Source organism: Centroberyx gerrardi, chromosome 16, assembly GCF_048128805.1.
Source record: "Centroberyx gerrardi isolate f3 chromosome 16, fCenGer3.hap1.cur.20231027, whole genome shotgun sequence".
In the NCBI taxonomy this organism is placed as follows: Eukaryota; Metazoa; Chordata; class Actinopteri; order Beryciformes; family Berycidae; genus Centroberyx; species Centroberyx gerrardi.
Genome location: NC_136012.1, coordinates 6,980,865 through 7,007,168, shown reverse-complemented (window position 1 = coordinate 7,007,168; position 26,304 = coordinate 6,980,865). Strand labels below are relative to the sequence as shown.

Sequence of the window (26,304 nt, the reverse complement as noted above, 5' to 3'; positions counted from 1 at the left end):
CTGAAAATGCCAGCTAATAATTTCGTTTTGGCTATTCATTCCTCCCAACAAGCTGCCTGAGATCAATTTCACCTTTACAAGGATGAATGAGCTGCACACTGTACACTCCATGGCTGTGATTGGTCACAGCATTCATTATGAATAGCTGAGGAATGTAAATGGGAGCGCTTGATTCGGTACGGTGGATATTCTAAATGAAATTAAAGAAAAATCAAAGGTTTCAGTGTTGCTGAATTATACAATTTATAATCATGGAAACTAAAACCGATATGCAATTACATATTTGACTGTACCGCTCTATATGAAAGCCATGAAAAGACATTTTTCAATAATGTCTCACTCAGTGCATAAATGACCTCATAAACTTTCAATTCAATTCATGTGACATCGGTGAAGAGAGGCATTCTGGATATCATACTCATTATTACTGACAGCTGACATCCCATCAAATATTCACTGAGCAGCCAATCAAATCGTTACCTGAGCATTCTTCCACGACCTCAGCAGGCTCCTGATTGGCCATCACGTCCGGAGGTCCCGATGCCATAGCAGCACTCTCACTGCTGTAAGAGAGGGAGACAGAAACTGATGAGCATAATGGTTCTCCTTTAAAACAAAGAAGGCAATTTAATAATCAATAGCTGATAGATGACCGATAATCCAGAGAGAAACATCTCTAGGGGACTGGGTTGATTTTGGCTGTCTGCACAACACAACAGCACACTGATAAATCTCATGATGTGAACAATGAATCAGGTCAAGATGACGCAGGACACTTTAAATAAAAACATGTGCTTTTATTTACATATGCAACATTAAGAAACCATGAAAGCATAACTGACTTTCATTTCAGGAGTGCTGGTCCCATGTCAGCTCAATGATTTGATTACTTCCAAATATAAAAACTTCAACACAGCTTTCATCCTCAACCTTGATCAATCAATCCACTGAGAGTGTCTTCTTGATAAAAGACAATACAACCAACCAAAAAATAATCCAATTACCACCAAAACGGTGATCAAACAGGAACAGACATGGAACCTAAGACACAGAACCTTTGTGTTTTCCTTACCCCACTGATCTTGCCTTCATCAATAGTTTAACAAAATAAAATCTGATCAGTTCAGTCACTGTGAAGCGATACTGTATATCAATGGTTGATACAATGTAACAATACAGCATTGTTCTTGTTTTACTCACTGTGTTGGCCCAATTTCGTTAAACTGCTCTGATAAATCACTCGATACCGATCCGTCTCAGATGCGGTCCCACTTGCCATTAAGATGAGATGTTTAATTTCTGATCACATACATCTAATGTTAGGAAATCCTGATCTCTAGGCCTGAAAATGTCCATTACGTGTCTCCTGTGGCTGTATTTATTTGAATCAGTCATTCTTCCTCTCTGTCTCCTGACATTGCTCATACGCCAGCCTCACCAGCTAGCAATGTGATCAGGCTCATTGGATTACAGTGCGATTAAAGTCCAATTTGGGAGTGTCCGGCCTTCTGGTAAACGTGTGCTGGCATGGCTGGATGGTAAAAATTGAAATTAAAAATGAGAGGTGTTATTGCAGCATCCGGCATATGCTATACACACACACACTCTCAAATGCACAGCGTGGCACTGAATACGTGCTTTGAACGTCTTAAATACTTGAGATGCGCTCCAGTTTGCTCTTTGAACTTCTGTTCCTCTACCGATGGTTATGTTAGACTTGATAATCCAAACAGTCTCACCGGAGGCATCTCAAATATGTTTCCAGTGTTCTGCTCTGCTCTGGCACCCACCACCGTCAAACTGCTGGTATGCCTTCTGCTGATGTCAGAGAACTGTAATCTTATTCTCCCATGTTTTTCTGCTCTCTCTCTCACTCGTCTTCCACCTACACAAGACTTTCTGACCCAATACAGTCCAGGTTCAAATTGTCAGGATGATCAAAGCTTCAAAAAACGTCTCCTTCTTTCCTCTGAAGCCAGGCATAAAATGACATTACGGACTGATAAGTTGTTGTTGCTCTGATGGAGTCCATTGGTTTCTGACCGCTGAGTGAACCTTCACTACACAGCAATATCAACTGTCTTTTTGTCTTCAGTTTAATGGGTTACGGTACCTTGCAGTCGTTGTTGAGTGACATCTATAGTGTTCTTTTTATGTAGTAATTTGCTTTGTTATAATGACATTACCCTTGTGTAGTCTAGTGCTAGTCCTGGTTTTCTGACGGGGCCTTAATGGGGTCAGCAGTGCAAGTTGTCTCTGTATTATAGTCATGAAATGAAAAATGATGTTTGGTAATTCTCTATATCATAACATACACCTGTGTAACAATAAATGCCCCCAAAAATGACACTTTTTTTTTTCTCATATTAAACATCCTATTACTTTCACTATTACTTCATGGCATACCAGTAGGCGTACATAAAAATTCAAACTAATAATACCATTACAGATTTTTTTCAATCAGAAATACATTGATTTATGGAAGGAAGACACAGGACTTTGTAACTTTAAGAAAAACACCTAACAATGTATTTATTGCTTGTAGTAGTGCTGTTATTGAGCTTTCTCCAGCAGCCAGGACAGACGGGATGTCTGAGGTCATGTGAGAGTTCAGTTCCTGCATGCTGAACCAGTTAGCTGGTCTCCCATACTGAACCACCTCTAATTCAGTAAGTTTAAAATTACTCCCCATTCTAGTCTGAAATCTAATTAGCTATGCACTGTGTGCACAAGGTTTCCTGTACAGTTTGGCAGGATTGCTAAATGGATATTTAGCAATCCCTCCGTCTTGAGTAAAAGAAATATCTAGGAATAATTGGGAGCAACCCGTTCGAGAGAGAGAGAGAGATCGAGAGAGAGAGAGAGAGAGAGAGAGAGAGATAAGTCAACAGGGAACAGTGCTGGGGAATGTTTTGTTGGGCCGAACTTCAGAAAAGCATCATGGGAACATTTACAACAACAGACTTCAAACCATCCAGCCTGAATCACAAGCTCATAACAAGGCAAGAGTACAAGTCTGTGCACATAACGTTCTTTAAGAAGGAATGAACAACTCATCCCATACAGCCAGTGATGTTATCGATTCCCTTTCCCTCATTTTTAACAGTGTCTAAGTAACACAACTTTGGAGAAGGTTTCCATGGTTCCAAAGCTGAATCCAGATTGACTGATGGCTTCTACAGGAACATTTATAGTTGTTTAACAATCTGATAGCTCATGATAAGTCTACCTTACACCATTAAAATGCTATGGCTAATAATCAAATTCCCTAAGGGGAAAATGAATGGGAAATTTACTTCCAGAACGTAATGTTTGAGCTCTATATGCACACTCTGTCTCAGGTGCTAAGTTGAGTGGAATCCAATTAATTAAAACATATTTAAGAAGATTTTTGGGGATTTTTGGTTACAGGTTTGGGAAATGGAACAAGGGAATTCAATGTAAATAACATAGTCCACTATATTATTTAGTAACATAGTGTATGATGAAAAAAATATATCTTGTATTACATATATATACATATACATATGTATACATATATATACATATCTTCCAGATATCTTAATTGTTTGTAAAATTGTCTGTATATATTGCCTAAAAATGTTCCCACTGTATCGAAAGGTTTTAGCTAATTTTTTCCCCACTATAATCAGACATGGTCTTAGTGCAGAGAAGCTTTTGATAATACCAGCTATGAAAAATCACCAAAAACCTGGCATTACTATCACCATATATTATAGCCAGTGTCTTTAATTGAATGCCTCTCATGTATACTCCAAATGTTTCATGACCCTGGGACCAAGTCAAACCAGTGAAAATGTGTTGCAAAATGTCAAAAACATGGTTGTCAATTGGAACATAAACTGTTTCTGATCAATTTTTTTTCTGAAAATGCGAGGCCTCTGCAAGACGCCGATGCTTTACATGTGTCCTGTTAGTGTGAACAGGCAGTTTCCATTAAGTGGTTGGAGAGTTTCTTGTCGACGGTGTTTACAGTTAGTTGTGTATTCTGGAAACAGATGGAACATTCCAGAGGCTTCGTCGACATGCTGTGGGCCTTTCGTCATCGTTATCATTACATAATCCTTAACCAATCACATCATCGTCACCTTAACCATCATCAAAGTCATCAGCATCACCGCCATTGACATCATCATCACCTTTCTCTTCATCTCCATCATCATCATCATCATCTACAGGAGGCACAACTGAACTAATTAAAAGTTCGATTTGTGACATTTCGTGATATCATTTCTCCCAGAAATTGTACACTATGATCTAAATAAAAGTAATATTATGATATTTACAATATGTAAATATTCACATCATTGCATGACATTATGCCATTATGCATTTTGATACTGCTACATTGTACCATAAACACTGCCACACACACATATTGTTGTTCTGTCTATGAGCTGATAGCACTCAACTGATCCATTTCCTGTGTCTGGTGCTGAAGGAAGATGATACAGCCAAGAGTTCACTCACGCACGCACGCACGCACACACACACGCACGTACACACACACGTTTCTCAGATACAGAGACACAGACAGAAACAAACACAAACATATAAACACAGACATTGATATAGCATGTTCTCTGTGATATCAACTCAGGAGATGATGTAACTAACATAAACCAGCACCACCACAGGATTATATATAATATCAATGGGGAGGGACAACTGGAGGAAAACTGGATACACAACACAGGATGAGGTCCAAAGGGTTAAAGGGATTCCTTGACATTTTGAATTTTACAAGTACAAAAGAGAAGTTTCCTCTCCACAATATGAATACCTTGTTAAAAAAAAAAATAACTGACTAAAATTCAAAATGTCATGGTCTAACTGTATCAACAGAACTATTACAGCTGATGCATACTTTAAGTCACGTCAAATTACATTTTCAGTAGAGCTTTCAATTAATTGAAAGTGCAATACTGCAATTTGACTTGACTTAAAATATTATTATTATGGATGAGAATCATGGTTAAGGTCAGGAGGTCAGGGGTCAAAGTGACTGACCTGCGCCCTCCGCCAAAGCTGGCTCCCCACGATGACATCTTCCGCTTCATCTACAGTGTTAAAAGGATGGAGGGATGGAGGGAAGGATGAAGGGATGGAGAAACAAAGACAGACAGAAAGAAGGAAAGAAAGAAAGAGAAACAAACAGGAAGACAGAGAAAGAGAATTACAGATGAGAGGCAGAGTTAGGGAAACATAAATATAGAGAGAGCGGGAGTGAGAGAAAGCAAGAGTAAAGGGAGAGAAAACAGACAAGAGAGGGCCAAGAAGAGAGAGAGAGGGAGGGAAGGGGTCAGAGAGAGGTTGTGGGAAAGAGCGGCGTGAAAGGAAAGAAGAGTCGGTTAGATAAACAGACGAATATTAGAAAGAAGAGACTTAAGGACACAGACCTTTTAGTTGAGAGCAGCAGTGGCATTCGACCAAAGATAGTAAGAAGCTCTTAGGGAGATGATTTCACACACACACACACACACACACACACTTACAATAAATAAGCAAAGAAAAGGCTTGAAAAACGGAGAACAACACTCCACCCGGAGACAAGAGAAAATGAAGCTAGTTCAAGCTTGTACTCACTGATGCAATGGGGCTCATATTTTCCAACTATGCAAATATGAAATGACACTTTCAGATTATTTTTTCCACCCACATTTCAGAATCAGAATCAGAAATACTTGGGTATTGGGAAATTGGGTAAAATTTAAATGCTGAGTGACAAAAAAATGGTTTATGAATAACAGAATTTTTCAAAGTAACGTCATGGGGTTATCAGACAGTTTTGCTAGCTCTGGTAAGATTTCAGACTTTCCAATCAGGCACTGGTTAACAATGTCAATGTCAATCTCAATCAATCATATAACCTCAGTCAAACCACTAGGTCCTATTGGACACACAGCAAAACCCGCTAGCAGCTAAAACTTTATGCCCATTATTGTTTTGGCCTTTTCCCGACATCACTTCACCTTTCTTTCCACAACTATGGGGATGTGGGCTTTAGCATTAGCACTGATAGCAGTTTAGAGCTAGCTTAAGTGGATGCAACTGTTCCACCGAGTTTGTACTTTGAGACATTTGTCTATCGTCACAAAGACTGGTGTGTAAACCTGTTAAAATACTGTGGACTGACTTTGTGGGTAGTCGTTCCCATATTTTGCGGGAAAAAGGAAAGAAACAAGTGATAAAAGGAAATGTCTGGCGCTAGCAGTCTGACGCATTTACATTAGCTGTTGTGACGATCACGCAGCACACCGAGAACAACCGTTTTAAACCCACACGCACACGGCATTAAAATATGTGGTCGACGTACAACGTATAAAATAATTTAAGGAGCACAAATATGGTTTAAGACTTATGCTAGCTTCTGTGATACTCCTGCGTTGTAGTTTGTTCAGAAAACTGGCTAAGAAAGCTAACTAGCTTCTGACGCTAACTTCTTGTGTGTTTATATGGTTATCTGTTTATTATTTTGCTTAATATTTTTATAGGCTAAACACGATACATGTTTCAGTTTAATTGTAAAATGATTAGGCAACTCATGCTTGTCAGACTGTGCTCTTAAGGTGAAAACCCCACTGCTGTCTAAATCACGTTGTTAGCCCATAATTTATATTTTATAGCTCTGTAACCAAATAGTCTGTATGGATTTAACCAAGCAGTGTAGCGTAGAAGGGCTGGCATTGTTTTTTACTAGTTTTTGCTGTTCTAAATGCGTAAAGTAGAACTACAATCAGAGTGTGAAAAACCTTGTAAATCTTTGGAGAGCTTTTTTTCACAGCATAACAACATTTAACAAGCTGCAGCTCCTTCTGCCCTTTATTTCTCATATAGTACAACTGCAAGTTACATCATTTTGTAGATCTGAACTTGTTATTCCATAAAATGCAAAACCACAAAAGCCGTCTAGGGTCCTTAATAGCTTATTTCGCCTGGCTATTTGACCACTGTTTGTTTCCTTTCAGGCCACTTTTACTATATGCTTTTTCTTTTTAATACCATTGTTCCATAACACTGTTTTAACAGTTGTTCCATTAATGTCATGTTATCTAAAATAGTAATCCTACTGCAGTATGACATAGCATGCAACTGACACACTGACAGGCACACACTCAGCTTTATTTGGATGCCACTAGGCATGTGTGTGTGTGTGTGTGTGTGTGTAGTCAGCCCCATTATATAATAAAGGATTAGTGCCTAGATACACTCAGGCCCAGTATGGAGTCTGTTTTTATTAGACAGAGAAATCCATTAACACCCACATACACACATGCATACAATAGCCACACACATAAACATGCATCCTGACACACACACACACACACACGTAAATATGTACACATTTGTAGATTACCTTAATTCTATGGAATACATTCATATAGACACACACACACACACACCTCAGTGCTATGCCATCTGCTGTCAGGTAAATCTTGTCCAGCTGATGTAGACAGAACACAGACCAAATCCAGAGAAAGCAAATCCATCATGCCTGGACTGAACACCATGTTCTGCTCTACACAGTGTATATCATCTAGGAACGATGGCCGGGAGAGACAGAGTGAAAGCAAAGTGAAGGAGAGATAGAGAAAGAAAGACAGGATAACATGGAAATAGAGAGACAGAGAGAAATTAATGACGGGTAGCTGAAATGAGGTAGAAACGGACGCTAAACTCTGCATGTCACAGATGACTGGAACCTGACTCTGACACAAAGCAAATCCAATCTAGTTCAGCCTTAATCCCTCAATGGAACCGGTATTACGCAGATTCATTGATAGCCTACGGCTCTGACTAATAGGCTACTGTCAACAGTGACATGCAGAGCTAGATGTGTGTAACCAGTCTCTCAAAATTCCCAAAAGGTACAGAATCAAATAGACTTCTACATGAAAACGACTTGGGATTTCGCAAGAGTGAGTGCTTACGGAGTCTGGGATCAGCTCTGTAAACAGCTGCATGCCTCTTCTTGTCGATCTAAAATGAAGCTAATCCAATCTGGTGACGCACGGGCTTCAATAGTAGGCCCCATATAGGACTCGGTGCTTTTAAAAACACACAGCCAATCCACTCTACTCCAGTCCTAATCCTTCTGTACCACCAGTAGTAAACTGGCCTAATATGGCCTGATTACATTGCAACAGCAATTAGGAGCCTTGGAGTAAAGAGGGACTTACAATGAATCAGTGATGAGGACAGAGGCTGAGAGCTTAGTGAAGTAGAAATGCATTGTCTGCTGCAGCCTTTAATAGAGATATCTTGACATTTGGTGTTTTAATTGGCTATTTTTCTCCAACAGACATTTTTCACATTGGGGGGGGGGGAAGGTTCTTTATTTACCATTCAGTTTCCCTATATTGGCTTGTTAGCACTAGGAAAAAAATACATGGTAATTATTTTTGATAAATACTACAACTGTGATGTGAACCGCGATAAGCACTGTAATCAAAACCTGAGATTTCCGTGACCGCGGGAATGCTTCTGACTAGTCCGAGGAATCTGCAAGAAATCTTGTGTTTTCCCCCTCAGATAACCTGATTATATTACAGTAAGTTGGGATTTTCCACCAGCGTGGAACTCCGGCCCCTGACTGCAGCATCGGCTCCTCAGAACAAACCTTCAGCTGTGTGGTCCTGCAGAGTAAAAACAGGCCTGAACCTAAGCCACGTGAATACGGTTAGTGCGGAATGAACTGACCGAGGCTGTGAGGGAAATTCTGCTTTCTGAAGTGCGGTCCATCCCCTTAAGTACTCATTCACAGACCATCCATATGGGTTTCTAACACTTTCTATCAACTACTGGGACTGACCAGGATCATGGCAACATATCACTACGTGGAACCCATGCGGGAACCCTAAAGAGACCGTCCCATGACCTATTTTAGGTACTTGGCCAAAGTTTAAAAAAACAAAGAACTAGGGAATCCATTCTCCATATCGGTGCCACAAAAAACAAATCCCAAACTTGAGTCTCTCTGCAGAGCGAGGGAATATGAGAGACTGAGCAGAGGAAGCGTGCAATTGTTGGCCAGGGCAATATGATGTTGGTGGGTCAATGAAGAGCTGCAAGCCTTCAATTTACACTGGCAGAAAGCAGGAAAGCAAGAAAGAAAGAAAGAAAGTGGGAGGAAAAAAGAGAGACAAATAGAGATGAATAGGGAGAGAAAAAAAAGTTTCCTCAGGCAGTTGATGATACACATGGCCAACTGGGATGAACCACTAAGTACAAATATAGCTTCAGACAGACTTGCTGTGTATACACACATATACAGCAAGCATGTCAACTTACAAGAGTGTGTACACAACATAAAGTAGGCCCTATGCAATTTGAGGAGATCTATATATACACAGTATCTCTTCTGATATGTTCAAAACAACTATTTTGCACCAAGATGTTTTGGATGTATTCATGACATTGTGGGTTCAAATTTGGCTGATGGCCTAGATTGAATGTCCCGTCTCATTTTCTCTACTGTACGCAGACTATACATCATACTAAAACTGCCTTTGAACAACTCATGTATCAACTGGCTCAAAAATCCTTCTTTTTTTCCCATGACTGAAGTGGATTTATCAGGTGGAATCAGAAACGGATGAATGCTTTCTCCTGGATTCACCTGGTTGGTCTATTTCATGGAAAGAGCTAGCAGTCCTAATAGTTTGCACACTCAATATACAGTCAAGTAAGCAGTAATTCCCCCCAAAAAACATGTATTTTCAGTTTGATGGAGGAAACTGCACATAAAGGAGAAGAAACGTAACAGCGCACAGACCATTAAACACAATTTGGAGTGAAGTTTGGGGGGAAATTTGCTGGATAACTGACATCCAAGTTCAATTTCAAGCCTGGGGACAAATGTGAAAGCAAATGCATTTGTTGGAAAATAAGACTGCAATTAAAGTCAAATCCAAGAATCTCAGCACAAAAACAAAACCATGGCCTGGTTCTGCTGTAAGATGACTTGCCACGGAGAGTGGTGGGAAAGAGAAACGGGGGATGACACGACAAAGGCGACGAGCCCAATTTGAACCCACAAGCTCATCAAAAGCTGATAACTCTCTGCTAACTTTAGCTGAGTGTGTAAATGACCTGGAAGAGTCAGCTACTACAATTATAGGCCACATCAAGCCAGCAGGAAATCTAAGCCCAATGTGGTGAGAAGGAGATAGAGTTACTATTGCAAGACTTTCTATTTTAAGTCAAAAGCCTTACAGTACTGGCACAGTGAACTAGCATCGGACCTTTAAAGTAATGCACCAGTGAGCTGAAGTTTCTCTTTTTCTGCTGGTGCTGTTTTACATGCCACTGAGGACCCATAATCAAAAGTTGATGGTCTGTTCTTTTGCCTCATATACAGGTTTTAATGTGAAAGCCATGTTAGATGAATCGCCAGCCAAAAAAGACCAACCCTAAGCTCACTGTCCCTAAACAAAGGTTTTAAAAAGCCAATCCAATACTTAACGCTGACTTCTATAAGACAATCTAATCAGCAATCTCACCCTGATATGATGGGAGAGAGCATTACATGGAATTTTATTTAAACCCACTATGTAAACAACGTTATGATTGTAAGAGGGAAAAGTAAAGACCAGTCTTAAGGCCCATTTGCATGGGACTAGCATGATGTGGGGACCTCATGCAGTCACTGAATTATTCCCCAGCTCTAGGTTAATGAAATTCATTGACATCACCGGTGCCTCAGATATCAGATCAACATTTTATTTTGTCACTTCCTGATCTAATAAGGCAAAACTTGAAGTTAATGCCAAATAGGCTTCTTCTATAGAATCCAATAGTGTCTCCATTTTTCATGACAGAAGGAAGACAGAAATCATGCATCTAGAAGATGAAGAAGAAGAAAATAAATAAGGGATGTGTGCCCAGTCTAAAGTAGTTGGGATTTTGCCTTCTGTAAAAGAGTGAGTATACATTCTAAGAGGGGGATCCATTAAAAACTCAAGACATTTCTTGTAGAATTCTGGCCCAAACCCATCAGGGCCTGGGGATCTCCCATTTTTTGGAGTTTCTATAGCCTCATATACTTCCTCTTTAGAGATTTCTTTTCACAGAGAAATTTGGTCTTCTTCCGATAACCGTGGGAGTGTGGGAGGGAAATCTCATCCAGAAAGGTCTGCATATTTGCTGTATTATTACTGGAGACTGAGGTATACAGTGAGGCATAGTACTCTCTCATAATTAGGTTAATCTTTTTAGTTGTGAATCTTGACACAACTAGCAGAAATCACACTTTTGACCAATCAAAAATAAAATATGGTTGAAATTAAGGCAAAGTAAGGCAAAAGTAAGGCCAAATAGGCATTCATAGCTTTTCTCTATAGATTCCACTACTACTTCCATTTTTCATGACAGGAGAAAGATAGAAATCATGCATCTAGAAAATCAAGAAGAAGAAAATATTGGGTTGAAATTTAAGAGAGTTTGATATGCACTGGATTAGTATTATCAGGGGAAATCTGCCTTTACCAAAATACAGTAGGTAATTTGTGCTGGAATTTTTACTTAACAAATTAGACATGGCAGATTCACACCTCCTCCACTATTATTACATGATTAGTCCCATGCAAATAGGAGCAGTCTCAGACAGGAGACTGTCAAACACTATGCAAGTTCAAGTCTGACTCTTCACTTCTCTTGTCCTGTGACTCTCCACTGCATCTTATCTAATAACGCAGCATAATATAAAAAAGGCTGTGTCCTCCCAGGATGCACATCTCTCGCTCTCCCCTTCCTCTCTCCTCTCTCTGTTGTTAAAAAGCTTTCACATGGGTTCTGTTATTGTCTAACCCATCTCCATTACTTGAAGGAGTTCGCTTTAAGCTACAGGGCCATATAAGGAAATACAAAGAAATGTATAAAGAATGTGGCCAGATAACAACACAGCTCCACCACCTCTTTTCTCCTTCCTCCTCATTCTTCCTTACCTCCTCTGTCTCATTATCTCTCCATCCCTCCTCTCTCTCTGTCTGTTTCTCTCTTTCGTCAAACCCCACATACCTAAAGCAGGAACGGGGCCACAGCCTCCAGAACCGCAGTATTTCCTCTTGACCCATTCAACCATTCATCCCCTGCATGGTCAGCAGGAGAGGGGTGACTAAGAGGGAAATTATTCATTAAATTTCAGCCCTGAACTCCAAAGAATTCCATTGTTACTTTGACTTTCTCAGGCCTTAAATGTGAGAATGTTTTGAGAGGGTCAGATGAGACAGATTTAACCTTTTTGACTTCTTTACCCGTCTTCAAAATTCTTGATTACTATTCATTTCAGGACCATAATTTCATTATGTTTGCTTTTAAGTATCATGTGCTCCCCCCACCGCAATTTCCTATGTATTTTTACAAGCTATAAATGGCGAGTAAAGGAATTTTCACTTGAACTTGAAATACCAGAAGCTTGTCACAGTCTTGGCTCCAAAACAAGGGACTTATCAGTTGTAAGGACCGACAGAACTAGATGGGATAGAAAGGGGAATATCCATTTGGACAGATAATGGACCAAACCACTGCTGACTTCACTCCAACATTATCAGACATACAGTATATGTGACTATCTGTGGCCATCTTAAGTGTAACAGCTTACCAACCACTCAAGGATATTGATTTCAGGGTCCTGGTACTGTACTCATGACATACAGTAGGTTCAAATTCGGTTCATGACCTTTATCACCTTTCATTTCCTTGCCCTCTCCCATCTTTCCAGTCTGTAGCCACTGTATATGATCTAATAAAGGAGAAATGCCAGAAAAAGTATTTAAAATGAAAGTTGGTTTGAATAAGAATGCACTCATGTCCGGTGGTAAGAGCCTTCTCAGTGTTTCAACATCAGCTATCAAGGAGAGAGCCAATTCTTTTATCATCATCATCATCATCAGAGACTGTGGGGTTTGTATGCAACAGCAGTGATATGCAGTGCCTGATACAAAGCCAACTGCCGGTTAGAAGAAACTTGCAGAGTTCCAAGATCGGCTAGAAAAGGAGAGAGCTTAGCCTCTTAGTCCAGCATGCCTGATTGTATTAATCTGGACTGGTACTGTACACAATAATCCAGCAGGAACAAGGTAAAACAACATGAGTGATTGGCCACAAGCAGAGCCTTCTAACTGAAAGGGTTGGGTTACTGAAGGCACAAGTGAGTTCAGTGGCTGAACTCTTAGATATTTAGGGTTCTGGTAGGGGGGAATGTGTCGTAACCCAAAGGACATCCTGTTATCCCTCTGATTCTCTCACTGGCTGTGAAGGAATATGAGAACTTTAGGGCGTACTTGATTGGTAGATGGTTGATTGATCCTAACCCCTCTAAAACATGACAGTTATGCCGCTCCACTCTTCTGTCTGCTCCTTTCCTTAGAGTTTGACATTTGTTCGCGAACTGGACAGGACCCTGAATCAACTAGATGGGTTTGTGTCTGGTTAGGGTTCTTAATTTCTCGTGTCTAAGTCAGGTTCAGATTCAAAAGTTCTTCAGAATTTGGGACATGGTCCGATTTGGCCCGGCAAAAAGATGTTTTCCCCCTCGGGCTTGGTGACGATTCAGACACAAATTCTTTGGGTTTGGGGTTTCAGGCCTCTTCTTCCATCTCTTCTCTGCTCCTCTCGTCTCTCTTCCCAACCTCCCCTCTTTCTCCGGCCTGTTTAATATGCGGCTGTGCTCGTAGCAACAAACCTTACATGGACTCCGGGAGACACTGACCAAACAGTCCCATCCGTCACCCTGCCCCGTCTTACATTCATTTACAGCTGCATCACCATTGCTGCTGTACAAACTCAATCTACTCTGGTTATATAATGGGTGTCGGACCAGAAAAAGACAGAAAAGTGCCCCATGCTTGACGATTTCCATCTGCAGCACGGATTTTTACATTGTTGGCGGACTGAATCTAAACCGCTGTTTTGTATTTTTCTTGGCCTGTCATGATGTTAGCTAGCTGTGTCAACTCTCACACATTGCCTGCCTCTGCTTTCAACAGAATGCAAAATGGCAAGAGCTTTACGATGTGGATCTATCCGTTTCAGAGTGAAGTTAATAGCAGCTCTGCACCACTAACAGAAGGTTGTGGGGACTTTGGTGTGGGGACAATGAAGGGAGACTTAAACAGGTTTTAGCAGAGTTTGTGCTGCTTTCACTGTGACTGGTCAGAGATCTAACCCTGGTTTTTGCCTTGTTGAGCTCACCCATAATCCATGAAAACCACATGATGGTGATCTCTGGGCTTATTGATTTCAGGAAGGGATCATGTTATTATGACACAGGAAATTCAACGACCCCCTACACTAGATATGGAGAGAGAGAGAGAGAGAGAGAGAGAGAGAGAGAGAGAGAGAGAGAGAGAGAGAGAGAGAGAGAGAGAGAGAGAGAGAGAGAGAGAGAGACAGAGAGAGAGAGACAGAGAGAGACAGAGAGAGAGAGAATTAATGTGCTACAGGGGTGAAATAAAGAATTCAAGTTAGTCTTGGTTTCTGTGTGAGACAACAAAAATCAGACTCTTTCATTGACTCTGCCTCATTCTCTGTGTGTAGCTTTCAGTCTATCCCCTCTCTCCTCCCAATTCACACTCTCTCACACACCCACCCACACACACACACCCCCACACACAGTGTTTGTCTAAATGAACTAAGCAGAGTGGGCCATAAAAGCTTGTATTGTTGTCATGTCATGAGACTAAAAGCATAAAGACAAAGACAGTGGAAGGGGGTATCAGTGTACCCAACACCACATCTATACAGCTCTGGTACAAAAAAGATACTTCACCATGTTTAAAAAACTAAAAGCATTCATTATCCTTCCTCTCTGTGGCACAATTACACTGCCAGGGCCAGAGTCCTATATATAGTCAAGTTATAGCATTGAAATCAGTGGAGGCTGTAATCAGCTGAATTGAAGACATGTAGGAATTTGATTCAATTTAGTCGTCTTACACAGATTTAGATGGGGAAAGTCCCATATCAGCCATCACATAAGTAAGTAAGTAAATTGAGTTTATATGGCCTATTCCTGCATAATCGAAGGAATTCACATGAAATCATATTCATCCACCTGCAATAAATCAACATGATTCTACTGTATGAAAATCACAAAGAGAAAGTAAGTTTTGTTCGGGGACGTTCTGACTAGTCAGTCATTCACTCCTACTGGAAAATCATTCCTTTCAGTCAATCAGGTCTGACTCATGCAGCTGACTGCCACAGCCAACTACATCCATTTGTCTCATTAGACAAAGAGAAACAAAACTTAGATTAGCTGCCACAAAAGAGAACGTCAACTTTGGAACCCCCCTCCACAACATGCAAATTGAAATCAGTGCACCCTTCTAAAGGATCTGACATTTTCAGCTGTCATTTAATCTAGTTAGGGACAACATGTTTTGAGTTTGGCTTTTCAATGCAACATGAGGCAATAACTCTAACATACAGTATACTGCTATAACAGAGTAGTGTGTGGTGTGTGTTGAAAATGACAGATCCTGTTGAAGAGTCAAATGACACCCACATCCTATGACACATCCCTCTGAAAAGCCTATTTACTGTACAGGTGATGATACATAGAAATTTGATGAAGCAACATTGATGAGCAATATTGCCCTCAGCAGGATGGGGATTGTCACTTGGAACAGAAATCAATGTGGAAAACATATCATGCAATGCTTGTTTTAATTACTTGTAATGTTCAATTTATTGCCTCAAGACTCAGTTTTGCAATCTAGAATGACATCATCACAGAAGAAACTTACTTCTTGCCCTTGAAGCATCCGTACATCCCAGCCATGCTTTAACACTGCGGCGGAGGGAAAACTCTCCTGTGCAAAAACAAACTTCTAGATGTCTTCTTCCCTCTCTGCAAAATAAATGATGCTTTCCCCCGGTCAGTCCAAGAGCGGAATACGAAACCCTCAAATCCAACACTTTGCGGTTTTGTTCAGCATCAGACTCCTTTTTCTCCCTGACAACGGACGTCTCTCTCCTTCTTCGCGACAGAAAAGATGTCACTCCCAACTCTTTTCCACTGGAGAAGATAGCCTCTCTCTTCCAAGTCAAACCATCCTCTGAGCTTCTTCCCCTTTTGAGGTCCACAAAAGTCAAATTTCATACAGGACTCCCTTCTCCAAACTTTGGCAGCGGTGGCAGTGCAGCGAGCCAATCTCAACTGCTCCAGTAGTCACATACTACAGCAGCCAGGGGGGGATTATGACGGGATCAGGATAGCACACACGGAGTACAAAATTACAGGAATAAAGTTTGAAAAACAGGAATCTCCTTTTCAAATGAATGGGGATTTAGTGTGCCTCCAGAAACAGGAAAAAACATGTGGTTCCTGAAGAATCACACGTCTCAGGAAAGAAGTGTAGTCCAAATTAGAGTGGTACGATGTAGCTACTGGCAGTCAGCTAGAGGGAAAACAACTAACTAACTAACTAAATGACTGATTGACTGGCTGACTGGCTGCTGAAAGCCTCGCTCCTCTCCTCCTGGCCTCCACGACTGTTCTGCTGGAGAGGGAGGGCTGGAGGGAGGGGAAGAAGGTAAAGAGGGAGGAGTAAGGGAGGAGGCAAGTGTGACTAGACTGGCCCCCCACATGCTCTTCTTACCCTCCCCACATTTCTCTCTTTCTTCCTCTCCCCCTGCCTTTCTCTTCCTCCCTCTCTCCCTGACTATTCAGCAGAAACAATAGCCTGTTGCCAATATTGTGTACAAAATGAAAAGTTTCAAAACTAACCAACACCAGGTTATGCATTCAAACCATAGTGAGGTTGTTTGGTTTGAAAGCATGCACAGGCGATGTGATGTGCCTTTGGCAGCCATATTGGAGGTCCACAGCTTTTGGAGCAATGGCTGAGAATAGCTGGTTGCAATGGTAAAACACACAGTAGAATACACATAACTAATTTATGGACTGTTTTTTGACTGAGAACGGATCATTTCAACACTGATACATCAGATCTATTGTGTGTTTTGATGTTGCCAGCTTGTTAGCTAGCTAGCTAGTAGTGGCTAGTCGTTGCATGTTGATGCTTTGCTAAATTAACTTGCTGGTTAGTTAGCAAGCTAACAGGTTTTTTTTTAACTAGGCTGACTTTTCAAGCTACAACTCTCAGTGCAATTGGAGTAGAGCAGCTAGGGCTAAAAGAGCTAGGCAAGACAGTTTACTGTGTTATACTAGTCTAAATCTGGAGACAAATACCTCATCAGACCATTCACTTTTACTTATAATGCGAATGAATGGACCTACACCCATACATGACTATCTTTTTAGATATCTGTATTCCTGGCCAGCTATTTCTCTAACGGATCTTCATGATGGCGGCAGCAGTGGTTGCTAGGAGATTTGTGATTTGTCTGGAAAGCCTCTATAATATGTCATCATCACCAGTAAACATTTGATGTTTTATCGATGTGAAATACAGTATATCTAAATATCTTTCTGCTATCAGTTTTTTCTGTGCCATGATGTGAAAATTTTGTGCTTGACTGGGCTTGACATCACTGTCTGCCAAACGCTTGTATGAAAACATGTAGTCATGCAAACCATTCAAAAGCCGGTAAGTATCTGTCTGTCTCTCTCTCTGTCTCTCTCTCACTCTCTCCCTCCTCCTTTCCTCTCTCTCTTCCTCACCCCCCTCTCAGTAAGGGGCCTAGCGGTTGTGCGACAGCCTGTCGCAGCTAATCACTATTAAGTAAGGGGCTTAACTACCTACAGCCTCTACAGCTCTCTCTGGGCGGGCGTGTGTGTGTGTGTGTGTGTGTGTCTGGTGACATAAGGGTTGATCCTGGCTGAGATTCCCTACCACTATCCTCTCTCTCTCTGTCTCTCTCTCTCTCTCTCTCTCTCTCTCTGACACACACACGCACACACACACACAGGCTGTGTCAACAGTACTAGCAGATGTTTCAGCTAACTAACTGTGTTGTAGTTTGTCAGCTGAGTTGAGTTGAATGATCAATAAGGATCAGTATGGATTTGGAAAACAATGACACTCATTAAATCAATCAAAATACTTTCTTTATCTGACCATGGATTGGAGATGTTTCAAGTAAAAGTTTCAGGATTTGGTTCTTGGAAACGTGCTTTGTCACAACAGCCGCTGAATCTAATCCTACTATACAAATACAAGTGTGATCTTAGTGCTGGGATGTTTGCGTGAAAATTAGCCCTGTTAAGTGACAAAAACAGCCAAATCGCATTAATCATAAAACTATTCAGAGTGGTGTTAGCAGAATGAATTTCTCAATCCCAGCATGCCCAGACTGATATCATTGGCCCATTTCTCTGCAGTGTGTGTGTGTGTGTGTCTGTCTGTCTGTGTGTGTGTGTCATTGTTTGCATCTGTCTGATTGTTGTCTGTGTTATTTTTCAATCCAAACATGCTGAAACCGATCTAAGCTGTCCAATTCTCCAGAGAAGTGTGTGTGTGTGGGTGTGTGTGAGTGTGTGTAAACAAAGAAAGCGTCTGTATCAGTTCCAGAGCTCAGCAGCTCCATTTCAACAGTATAAAGTCTCTCCCTCTATGTGTGTCTCTCTCTCTCTCACACACACACACACACACACAAACACACACACACACTCACTAGGATGAGTTTTGGCACGTTAGGATTGAGAAATTCCTTTGAACGCACACATACTGTCATTTCTATGGAGGCATCTACCAAACAATATTACCAGTAACACATCAGGAAAGGCCCTAACAGACTGAAGTAGTGTTGACAAAGTGTTTCCACCATTCTGAATTTATGGGCTAATGAAGTGTTTCCACCAATACTTTCGATGTTGACTCGTCCTTGTTTGGGATTAACACCAGGAAACAGAATCCTGGGATTTCCCATCCTGACTCTCTCCATCTTTCTTCCAGGAATGACGTCGGATACTCCGGATATTAAATAATGCATAAATCTATGTAGTACAGATGTTCTCAAGTGTTTTCATGTCACAAGTCGCCAAAGAGAAACACTTTAGGCTGCGCAAGTTTCTGTCCCTGGATCCTCCATATGGGAAGATTTTTCTTGTTGTTGATTTAGTATTGAATTTTATGACTACACTGTATGGGGGGAAATGATAGTGGTGAGAGTGAAACCTATGATGAGAAAGGTCACTTTTATCCATTCTCTAAATGGGATCATTTCTAGATAATTTACTAATAGTGACAAACTATCCCTCATTTTGCTCTGGACACCCTGGAACCCCCTCAAAGACTCATAGAACCCACTCAAGAACTCCTAGAACCTCCTCAAGAACTCCTAGAACCCCCTCAACGACCCCTTGAACCCACTCAAGAACTCCTAGAACCGCCTCAAGAACTCCTGGAACCCCCTCAACGAGCCCTTTAACCCACTCAAGGATTCTCAGAACCTACTCAAGAACTCATAGAACCCCCTCAACAACCCCTTGAACCCATTCAAGGACTCCTGGAACCCCTTCAATGACCCCAGAGGGTCACCAGATCCTCAATTTGAGAACCACTGATATAGTGAAAGGCTAAATCATCAGTCCATTCTGAAAACAAAAAAATTCAAGCAAAAGTCAAAACACACCAAGTCTGGTTCCTCTCATGTAAAACTAGGTCAAACCCATTAGACAGGTTAAGTTGGCGCCTGGTTGCCAGACGATGAAGAAGGCAGTGACGCACAGGTTTGATTGAGCAATGCACAACAGGCCCATGTTCAGGATGAAGCACTTTTGGAACTGGACTCGTTTTACTAGGGAAAGTCCTGTGATGTGATGTACAGGATGAAAGGAACTCTGTGATTCCCCTCTCCAAAAATGTTACATTATGACATTATGGAGATGTGATTTTGAGCTGGATTACTATTATCAGATGACCTCTGAGTTTGCTGAAAAAGAGTACAGATTTTATTACTTTCCCAACTTGTAAAAATTACAGACATGGAAGATTCATACATTAAAATGATGGATGCTGTTGGTAACAACAAGTAAACATTTTATCCCCTACAAATGATGCAATCGCCCCTTGGGTCAATCAGCAACAAGATGCGTCATCTCTCCAAGTTTCATCAAAATCAAACCAGTGGTGTAGCAGTTATGGCCTTTCAAAGTTTGACATTTGGACCTTTAATTATAGCGCCCCCATCAGGCCAATCAGTGTAATATTCTTAACGTAAGAAGACAGTGCCAAAATGCATCATCCCACCAAGTTTCGTAACCTGTGCTGAACTCATGACTCTCATGTGAATTATGGGGAGTGCCCGGCTTCCAGGTATTAGTCACATCCTCGGCTGTTACCGGGAAAACAGATATCGCAATCAGAATTGTTTTGCAAAGCTAATGCGTCCAATCCATGTATGTTTTTGCTCCAATCCTTATAAGCAAGAAAATGAACTCAGGTCCAAGTATTTTGCAAAGCAAACCAAATACACTCTTGGTGCAGGGAGATTTACAGCCTCCATGTTGGTCATTTAGAATATGAAACACCTGGCCCCGCACTCATTTTACCTTCTGCGAGTCAACAAGAAGAGTTTTTCAAAACGCAACTATCCAATACCCCCGTGTGCGTATGTGTATGAATTTCTCAATCCTAACGTGTCAAAACCGATCCAAGGGTGTGTGCGTAAATGTGTGTATATGTGTGTATCAATCACACTGCGTTTCTGTTTATAGAACCGAGAGGAATGTCGGTCAGTTTCCCTTCGAAGAGAAAAAAAAAATGCATGTTGGTATTTCCTGAAACGGCTGGACCCACTGAAAACGAGAGAAAGAGAGAGAGAGAGAGAGAGGCAGAGAGAGAGACAGAGAGAGAGACAGAGAGAGGGAGAGGGAGAGGGAGAGAGAGAGAGAGAGAGAGAGAGACAGAAATCAAGAGAGAGACAGACTGCACATATGCAGGCAGATAGACACCTGTCTGTCTTATCAATAATAATAATAATAATAATAATAATAATAATAATAATAATAGCAATAAATAGTTTGATCTGGAAGTACAACAGCTTCCATCACCCAGCTGAATTTCTAACGGTTGGATCTCTGGGCTTGTGGTCGACCAAGAGGCCCTGCTTTCCTCCCCTCTCCTCCTTTTCTTTATTCTTTCCATCCCCTTCCTCATCTCCATCCCTACTTTTCCCTCTCTTGGCTCAAGTTTCTCTTGCTCACCCCTGCAGTGCGATGCCTTTTTTTCTCCTCTTTGTTTTGCGGTTTCTCTCTCTCTCTCTCTCTGTCTCTTATTCTCTCCATTACAACACGCAGAAATGGATCCAGATCTCTCTCTCTCTTTACAAAGGAGGAGGGGAGTTGCTCTAGCACTCAGAATTCCACCTCACATCTGGAAGCCATCTTCTCTCTCTCTCTCTCTCTCTCTCTCTCTCTCTCTTTGCCAATCTCTCTCTCCCTTTCTCTGTCCCTCTATGTTGTAATGTAAATAGCCCTGTAATCATACCCCTACGCTGAGTCTGCCGCACTGGGTGGTGTGTGTGTGTGTGTGTCGTGTGTGTGTTCTTCCACATGACACACTCCTTCAACAAGCTAAGACCCCACTTCTTTCTCTCAACCTCAACTCTTCCTCCATCTCTCCCTCGTTCCCTCTCCCTCTCTCAGGTCCCTGCTGAAGTTTATAGGGTGATAAAACAAAACAGCTTAAACTTTACTTGTAGCGACACACCTATTGTGTGTGTGTGTGTGTGTGTGCTGGAGAGACAGGAGGCCCGCAAGCCATTGATTCAATCAAAGGGTCTAATTGAATGCCGACGACCTAATAACCTAAAACCGAAGCTTTTGTTGAGCATCACCCCGCGTTCACACTGTGAGCAACACGACCAACAAGTCATCAGAAGGCCATTGATTTCCTATAGAGCCGAGCGACCAGGGAAGCTCAGCTGATGTGTGGACGCTCAACAAGCTTGTCGGCCGAGAGAAGTCGGCCACCAGCTGAACTCTTCGTGGTCATCAGCCATCAACAGCCAATCAGATTTCCATGCTTCCTTATTTCCCTACTGATGCGACGTCGTTTCATGAGCAAAAGTTCTGCCTTGCAAGCGCAAAACGGATGAGAGGTTGATTTCAGCCATTCAAAGTTTCCCAGTTCTCCTTCTATTTGAAAGACGACAGAAATAAACGTCTCAAAAACTATGCTTGGAGGTTGCATTTGTCATTGGGGTTGATGGTAAGCTCTGAAGTCATTTTACTGAGTTTTTTCTAGCTATGTTGACTCATCAAAACAATGCAACGTTATGAAAGGCAATACCAAAGCATTTGCCTGTTCAATACTTTGTAGCTTTGTAGCCACTACATAGATGCAACCGGAGCCTCTCAAACTGCCCACAATCTGTCAAAATAGAGCGATCAATCAACCAATTTGCTCGTAGTGTGAATGCGGGGTGAGAGTTAACAGGGTGTTTAGACGAACACAACTACATTCTCCTTTCCACACTTCCACACTCCTATGGATATCAACGACAGAGAGGCAGAAGGAAGGAGACAGAGAGACACAGACAGATTCTCCTCTCCCCCTGTCCTCCGAGAAGATCCAGACTAAGAAGACTACTGTGGCTGATCCCTCTGGACAGCGAAGCTTAGGCCTACTTTATTATCACCTGTAAACAAACGGGCCACTGCAACTTTCATCTGTCGAGTCGCAGTTTGGTGGTCGCTTTATCTTTGGTCGCAGACCACAGATAAAACAAACGAAATACCGCAAAATGACTTGCAGTGCTTAAAGCTGCACTAGGCAAGATCTTTTTGTAAAAATACACCCAACTTATCAGCCTGACTCAAGAACTGGGGCTGCAGTAGAGATGAGCGGGAATTTCACTGGCGGGAGATCTTCACCACCAACAGGACGTGACAAACTGAAAGAGCAAAATACAAAAGTGTCTCTACAAGAGTGAGCGCTCCTTCCAGAGAAAGCTGCACTCAGCAACGATGGCTGAACCTCTTCACCACCTCTACCTCCACCAGACACTAAGAAGAAGACATTACTTCACAGGATTTCTGGGTAGTGAAGTCCTCCAAATTCAAACAGTTACCTCTCGCTGCCATGTGGGGCCGCTAATGTGCAAAGTTGCCTGGTGCAGCTTTAAAAAACGCTTCAGGAACACCAAAAAGCGATTTTGTTTGCAACAGTTAAAGGACTGTATGAGACAAACCTACAGTAAACATGTTATCCCACCACAAATGATGCAGAATGATCGAGGACAACAATGATAATTTCCAGTATGTGGCAGATAAGAGCCTATGTTTCTGGAAAATCTAGTGGGATGAGCTTATAGGCCTTGAGACAAACTTGTTTTTCCAGAATGAAATGCAGACAGGCAGACAAGGCGGGGGATATGCTTGTTCAAATGTGCAGGTAATTGCTTTAGCGCCTCCCTTAGGACAATCAGTGCCGTTTCATAAATGGCAAGAAATATCATTCACTCAAACTTTCATCAAAATCGGTCTGATAGTTTACAAAGTCTATCGCATGGGAATCACGAAAGAAAGCACCGACACATGTTCAGAGACCATTCAATCACACACACACACACACAATATGACAGATACATTAACAGTGGCATATGTGTCAAATTATGTCCGTGAATTATCATGATAGGATTTCCTTGCAGCGAGGGACAGTAAACAGGACAACTCTGTAAAACCTCAGAGGTTTTGCTCAATGACCTGGTGACAGATGACCTGATCAGCCCTCTAATCAGCTGGCTGACTGACAGCTAAGAGGCTGCACACACACACACACACACACACCCACACACACACACACACACACACACACACACACACACACGCATGCACAGGGGTATTTATTGAGCCTCTCAGTCAGATTACCGGCATTGATGCCCTCAAGCTTATGCAGCCTCTTCCAGTGAGATAATGCAAACTCTTTTTGTTGGGAATAACACTGACAGTTGAGTCATCAGGGTTTTCTGCAAGTCTTGCCTTTGTCATAACTTGTTTTAATTTACAGCACAACAATTCTTAATGTAATTACTATCAAAAAAGGTGCTACTTGTAGCATTTTAACATCAATAAAACTATAAAAAAGCTAGACCATTGTCGATAAGATTGGCAGCCTCTACCTGCATCTACACTGCATTTTACATTGTGTGACGCCAGATATGATGGGAAATCTGCTGGATTGCTTTATGGCACAAAACAAGAAGAGGGCGCTGTTCTTCTAGAGCAAGAAGAGCTAAAGCTGTCAGAGTTTCTGACAGATGGTGGAAGGAGTGAAAAGCCCATGGAAAAAGCACTTCCAACATGTTTATCCTCTTCAGTAACGCCAAAGAGAAAACCTTTGACTTAAGAAGGAACATCCTCTTTGTGACGGGAAGCAGCAGGTTTTTTGGGAAACGTGGTCTCACTTCTGAGGAACACTAGCACTAACAATACCACTGGAGTGAGACAGAGGCTACCAGTCATCTCCACCATGGTCCCATTTGTTTACGGTAATTGTACCAAGGTGTCACTATTAATTTGACAATGATACATTGATGTTTAAAAATGCTACCTTTAAATAGCCTGCGTTATGATACTTAAGCTATATCGTCCAGCCCTATACTATTACATTCTGTTTTATTCTACAGTATCAAGAGGAATACTGTCCAGTTTGTCACAGTGAAAGACGACATTATTGTATTCTGAATCACTCTCGCTTTGAGTCAACAGTCAGTGTCTGTGTTCAGGATTACAGTGGTTCCCACACAGTCAAAGATAACCGTTTAATCTGGACTGTCCTTGACCTGCCGCTACCAAACACTGAGCTCATACACACACTCTTACACTGTGTGTGTGTGTGTGTGTGAGAGAGAGAGATAGAGAGAGGGAGAGAGAGAGAGAGAGAGAGAGAGACAGAGAGACAGAGAGGGTGTTTGTGTGATCTCACAGACAGAATTATACTGCGGTGAAGAACGCCTAGTCTTTGGACAGACAGGTAGCTGAATGATTGCCCGGGGCAGGAAAAAGTGGAATATGACTTCAATTCTCAGCCTTCATTGAAAAAACATAAGGCCTATATGTATGGGTGTATTACTCCTAAATCTGTAGCACAGGAAAACATAAGTTATTGATATGAGATAACATGAGAGTTGGACACAGTTACACACCTGGGCAACTTTTGGACTATCAGGTACATTTTTACATTTGGAAGCCATGGAGATGGGGATTGGCAAACAAGGAAACAAGTGTGAAGAAGAACTATGGGTTACAATCAGGCATGTAGTGAAAGGTAAACCCACCTAAACTCAGTTTACACAACTCTTTATTTACAGAATAGACTTTACCCACTTTATAGGCTGAAATACATAAGTTAGCCCTAAGTTCATAGAACAAATCATAGTAAGTAGGTATTAAATTGACCTAAGTTATATGGGGATATGGTCTTTTTAAATGATTTTCTGAAAGTATAATTGATTCTGTTTATTTACCACCAACTAAAGGTCATAGTTTACCCAATTTTTAATCCTGATGAATAACAACTACAGCAATCCTACAGTAAGTTTTAGAGAGATTCTATACTAATATCACAGTCAAACTCATAACTGTAAGTCCCTATAGGAATATTATAGTGATATCATAGGAAACAACACATAAACCATATACCATAAAGTACGATGGCATTATTATAAACGATACCACATACACACTTTCTCTACAGGATTAGGAATTATAAGAATATTACAGTGATTTTTCGTTAAGAGAGGTAAAACTGCCCACCTACATCGCCTCAAAATCCAGATCACGATCCCAGTAGAAAAGACACTATATCGCTCCCTCGACTCGAAGTTAATCGATGCACAAACAAAGCGCAGCAGACCGCATCGATCACATGCATCGATCACCCATCAAACAACACTCATTCCCCGGCAGTCCAGTAGCGTCCAAAAACAAAGCGAAAGTTACAGTCGCAAAGATAAAGTGAGTCTGAGATGAACCGGATCGGGCTACTCACGACGTCTGCTGGATCTCGAACGGCCTCAGAGTGAAGTCATCCCGCAGGGACTGGAACCAAGACATCAGTGGTGTTAGCGGACTAATGATTAGATTATTTGGCTCTCAGACGGTCTCTGGCGTCCTCTGCTCTCTGGTGCTGCGTTCAGGTGCTCCTCGGAAACCATGCTTTTCACCAACTCGCAGGGTCTGACACCCTAATGATAAATCACCCAAATTTTCCTATTATCAGTGATATAGTCGTATATAAAAAGGTCAAGCAAGCACCATTCTATGTTAAAAAACAACATTTTTTTCCTCTTAACACCCTTCATCTTCATAGCCTAACTTATGCAACTTATTTTGATGTATTATGGATTTATGATAAGAAAGATCTATGA

General features: G+C 41.5%; 1 protein-coding gene across 3 annotated transcripts in view; it reads right to left on the bottom strand.

Annotated features, from left to right (window-relative positions):
- The window catches only part of LOC139933150 (uncharacterized), a 46,406-nt gene extending 20,381 nt beyond the window's left edge, over positions 1-26,025 (bottom strand). Inside the window, exons 1-3 of one of the 3 annotated variants that reach the window (XM_078289099.1) lie at positions 15,771-16,509; positions 12,710-12,763; positions 481-563 (exon numbers count right to left, since the gene is read on the bottom strand). In XM_078289099.1, the coding sequence (XP_078145225.1) occupies positions 481-563; positions 12,710-12,763; positions 15,771-15,805 (172 nt within the window). In that variant the 5' untranslated portion in view covers positions 15,806-16,509. Of the gene's footprint in view, positions 1-480; positions 564-12,709; positions 12,764-15,770; positions 16,510-25,925 lie in introns of those variants that run through there. The other 2 variants (XM_078289100.1, XM_078289101.1) reach the window with 2 other exon arrangements.
- Between the last annotated feature and the right edge of the window lie 279 nt (positions 26,026-26,304).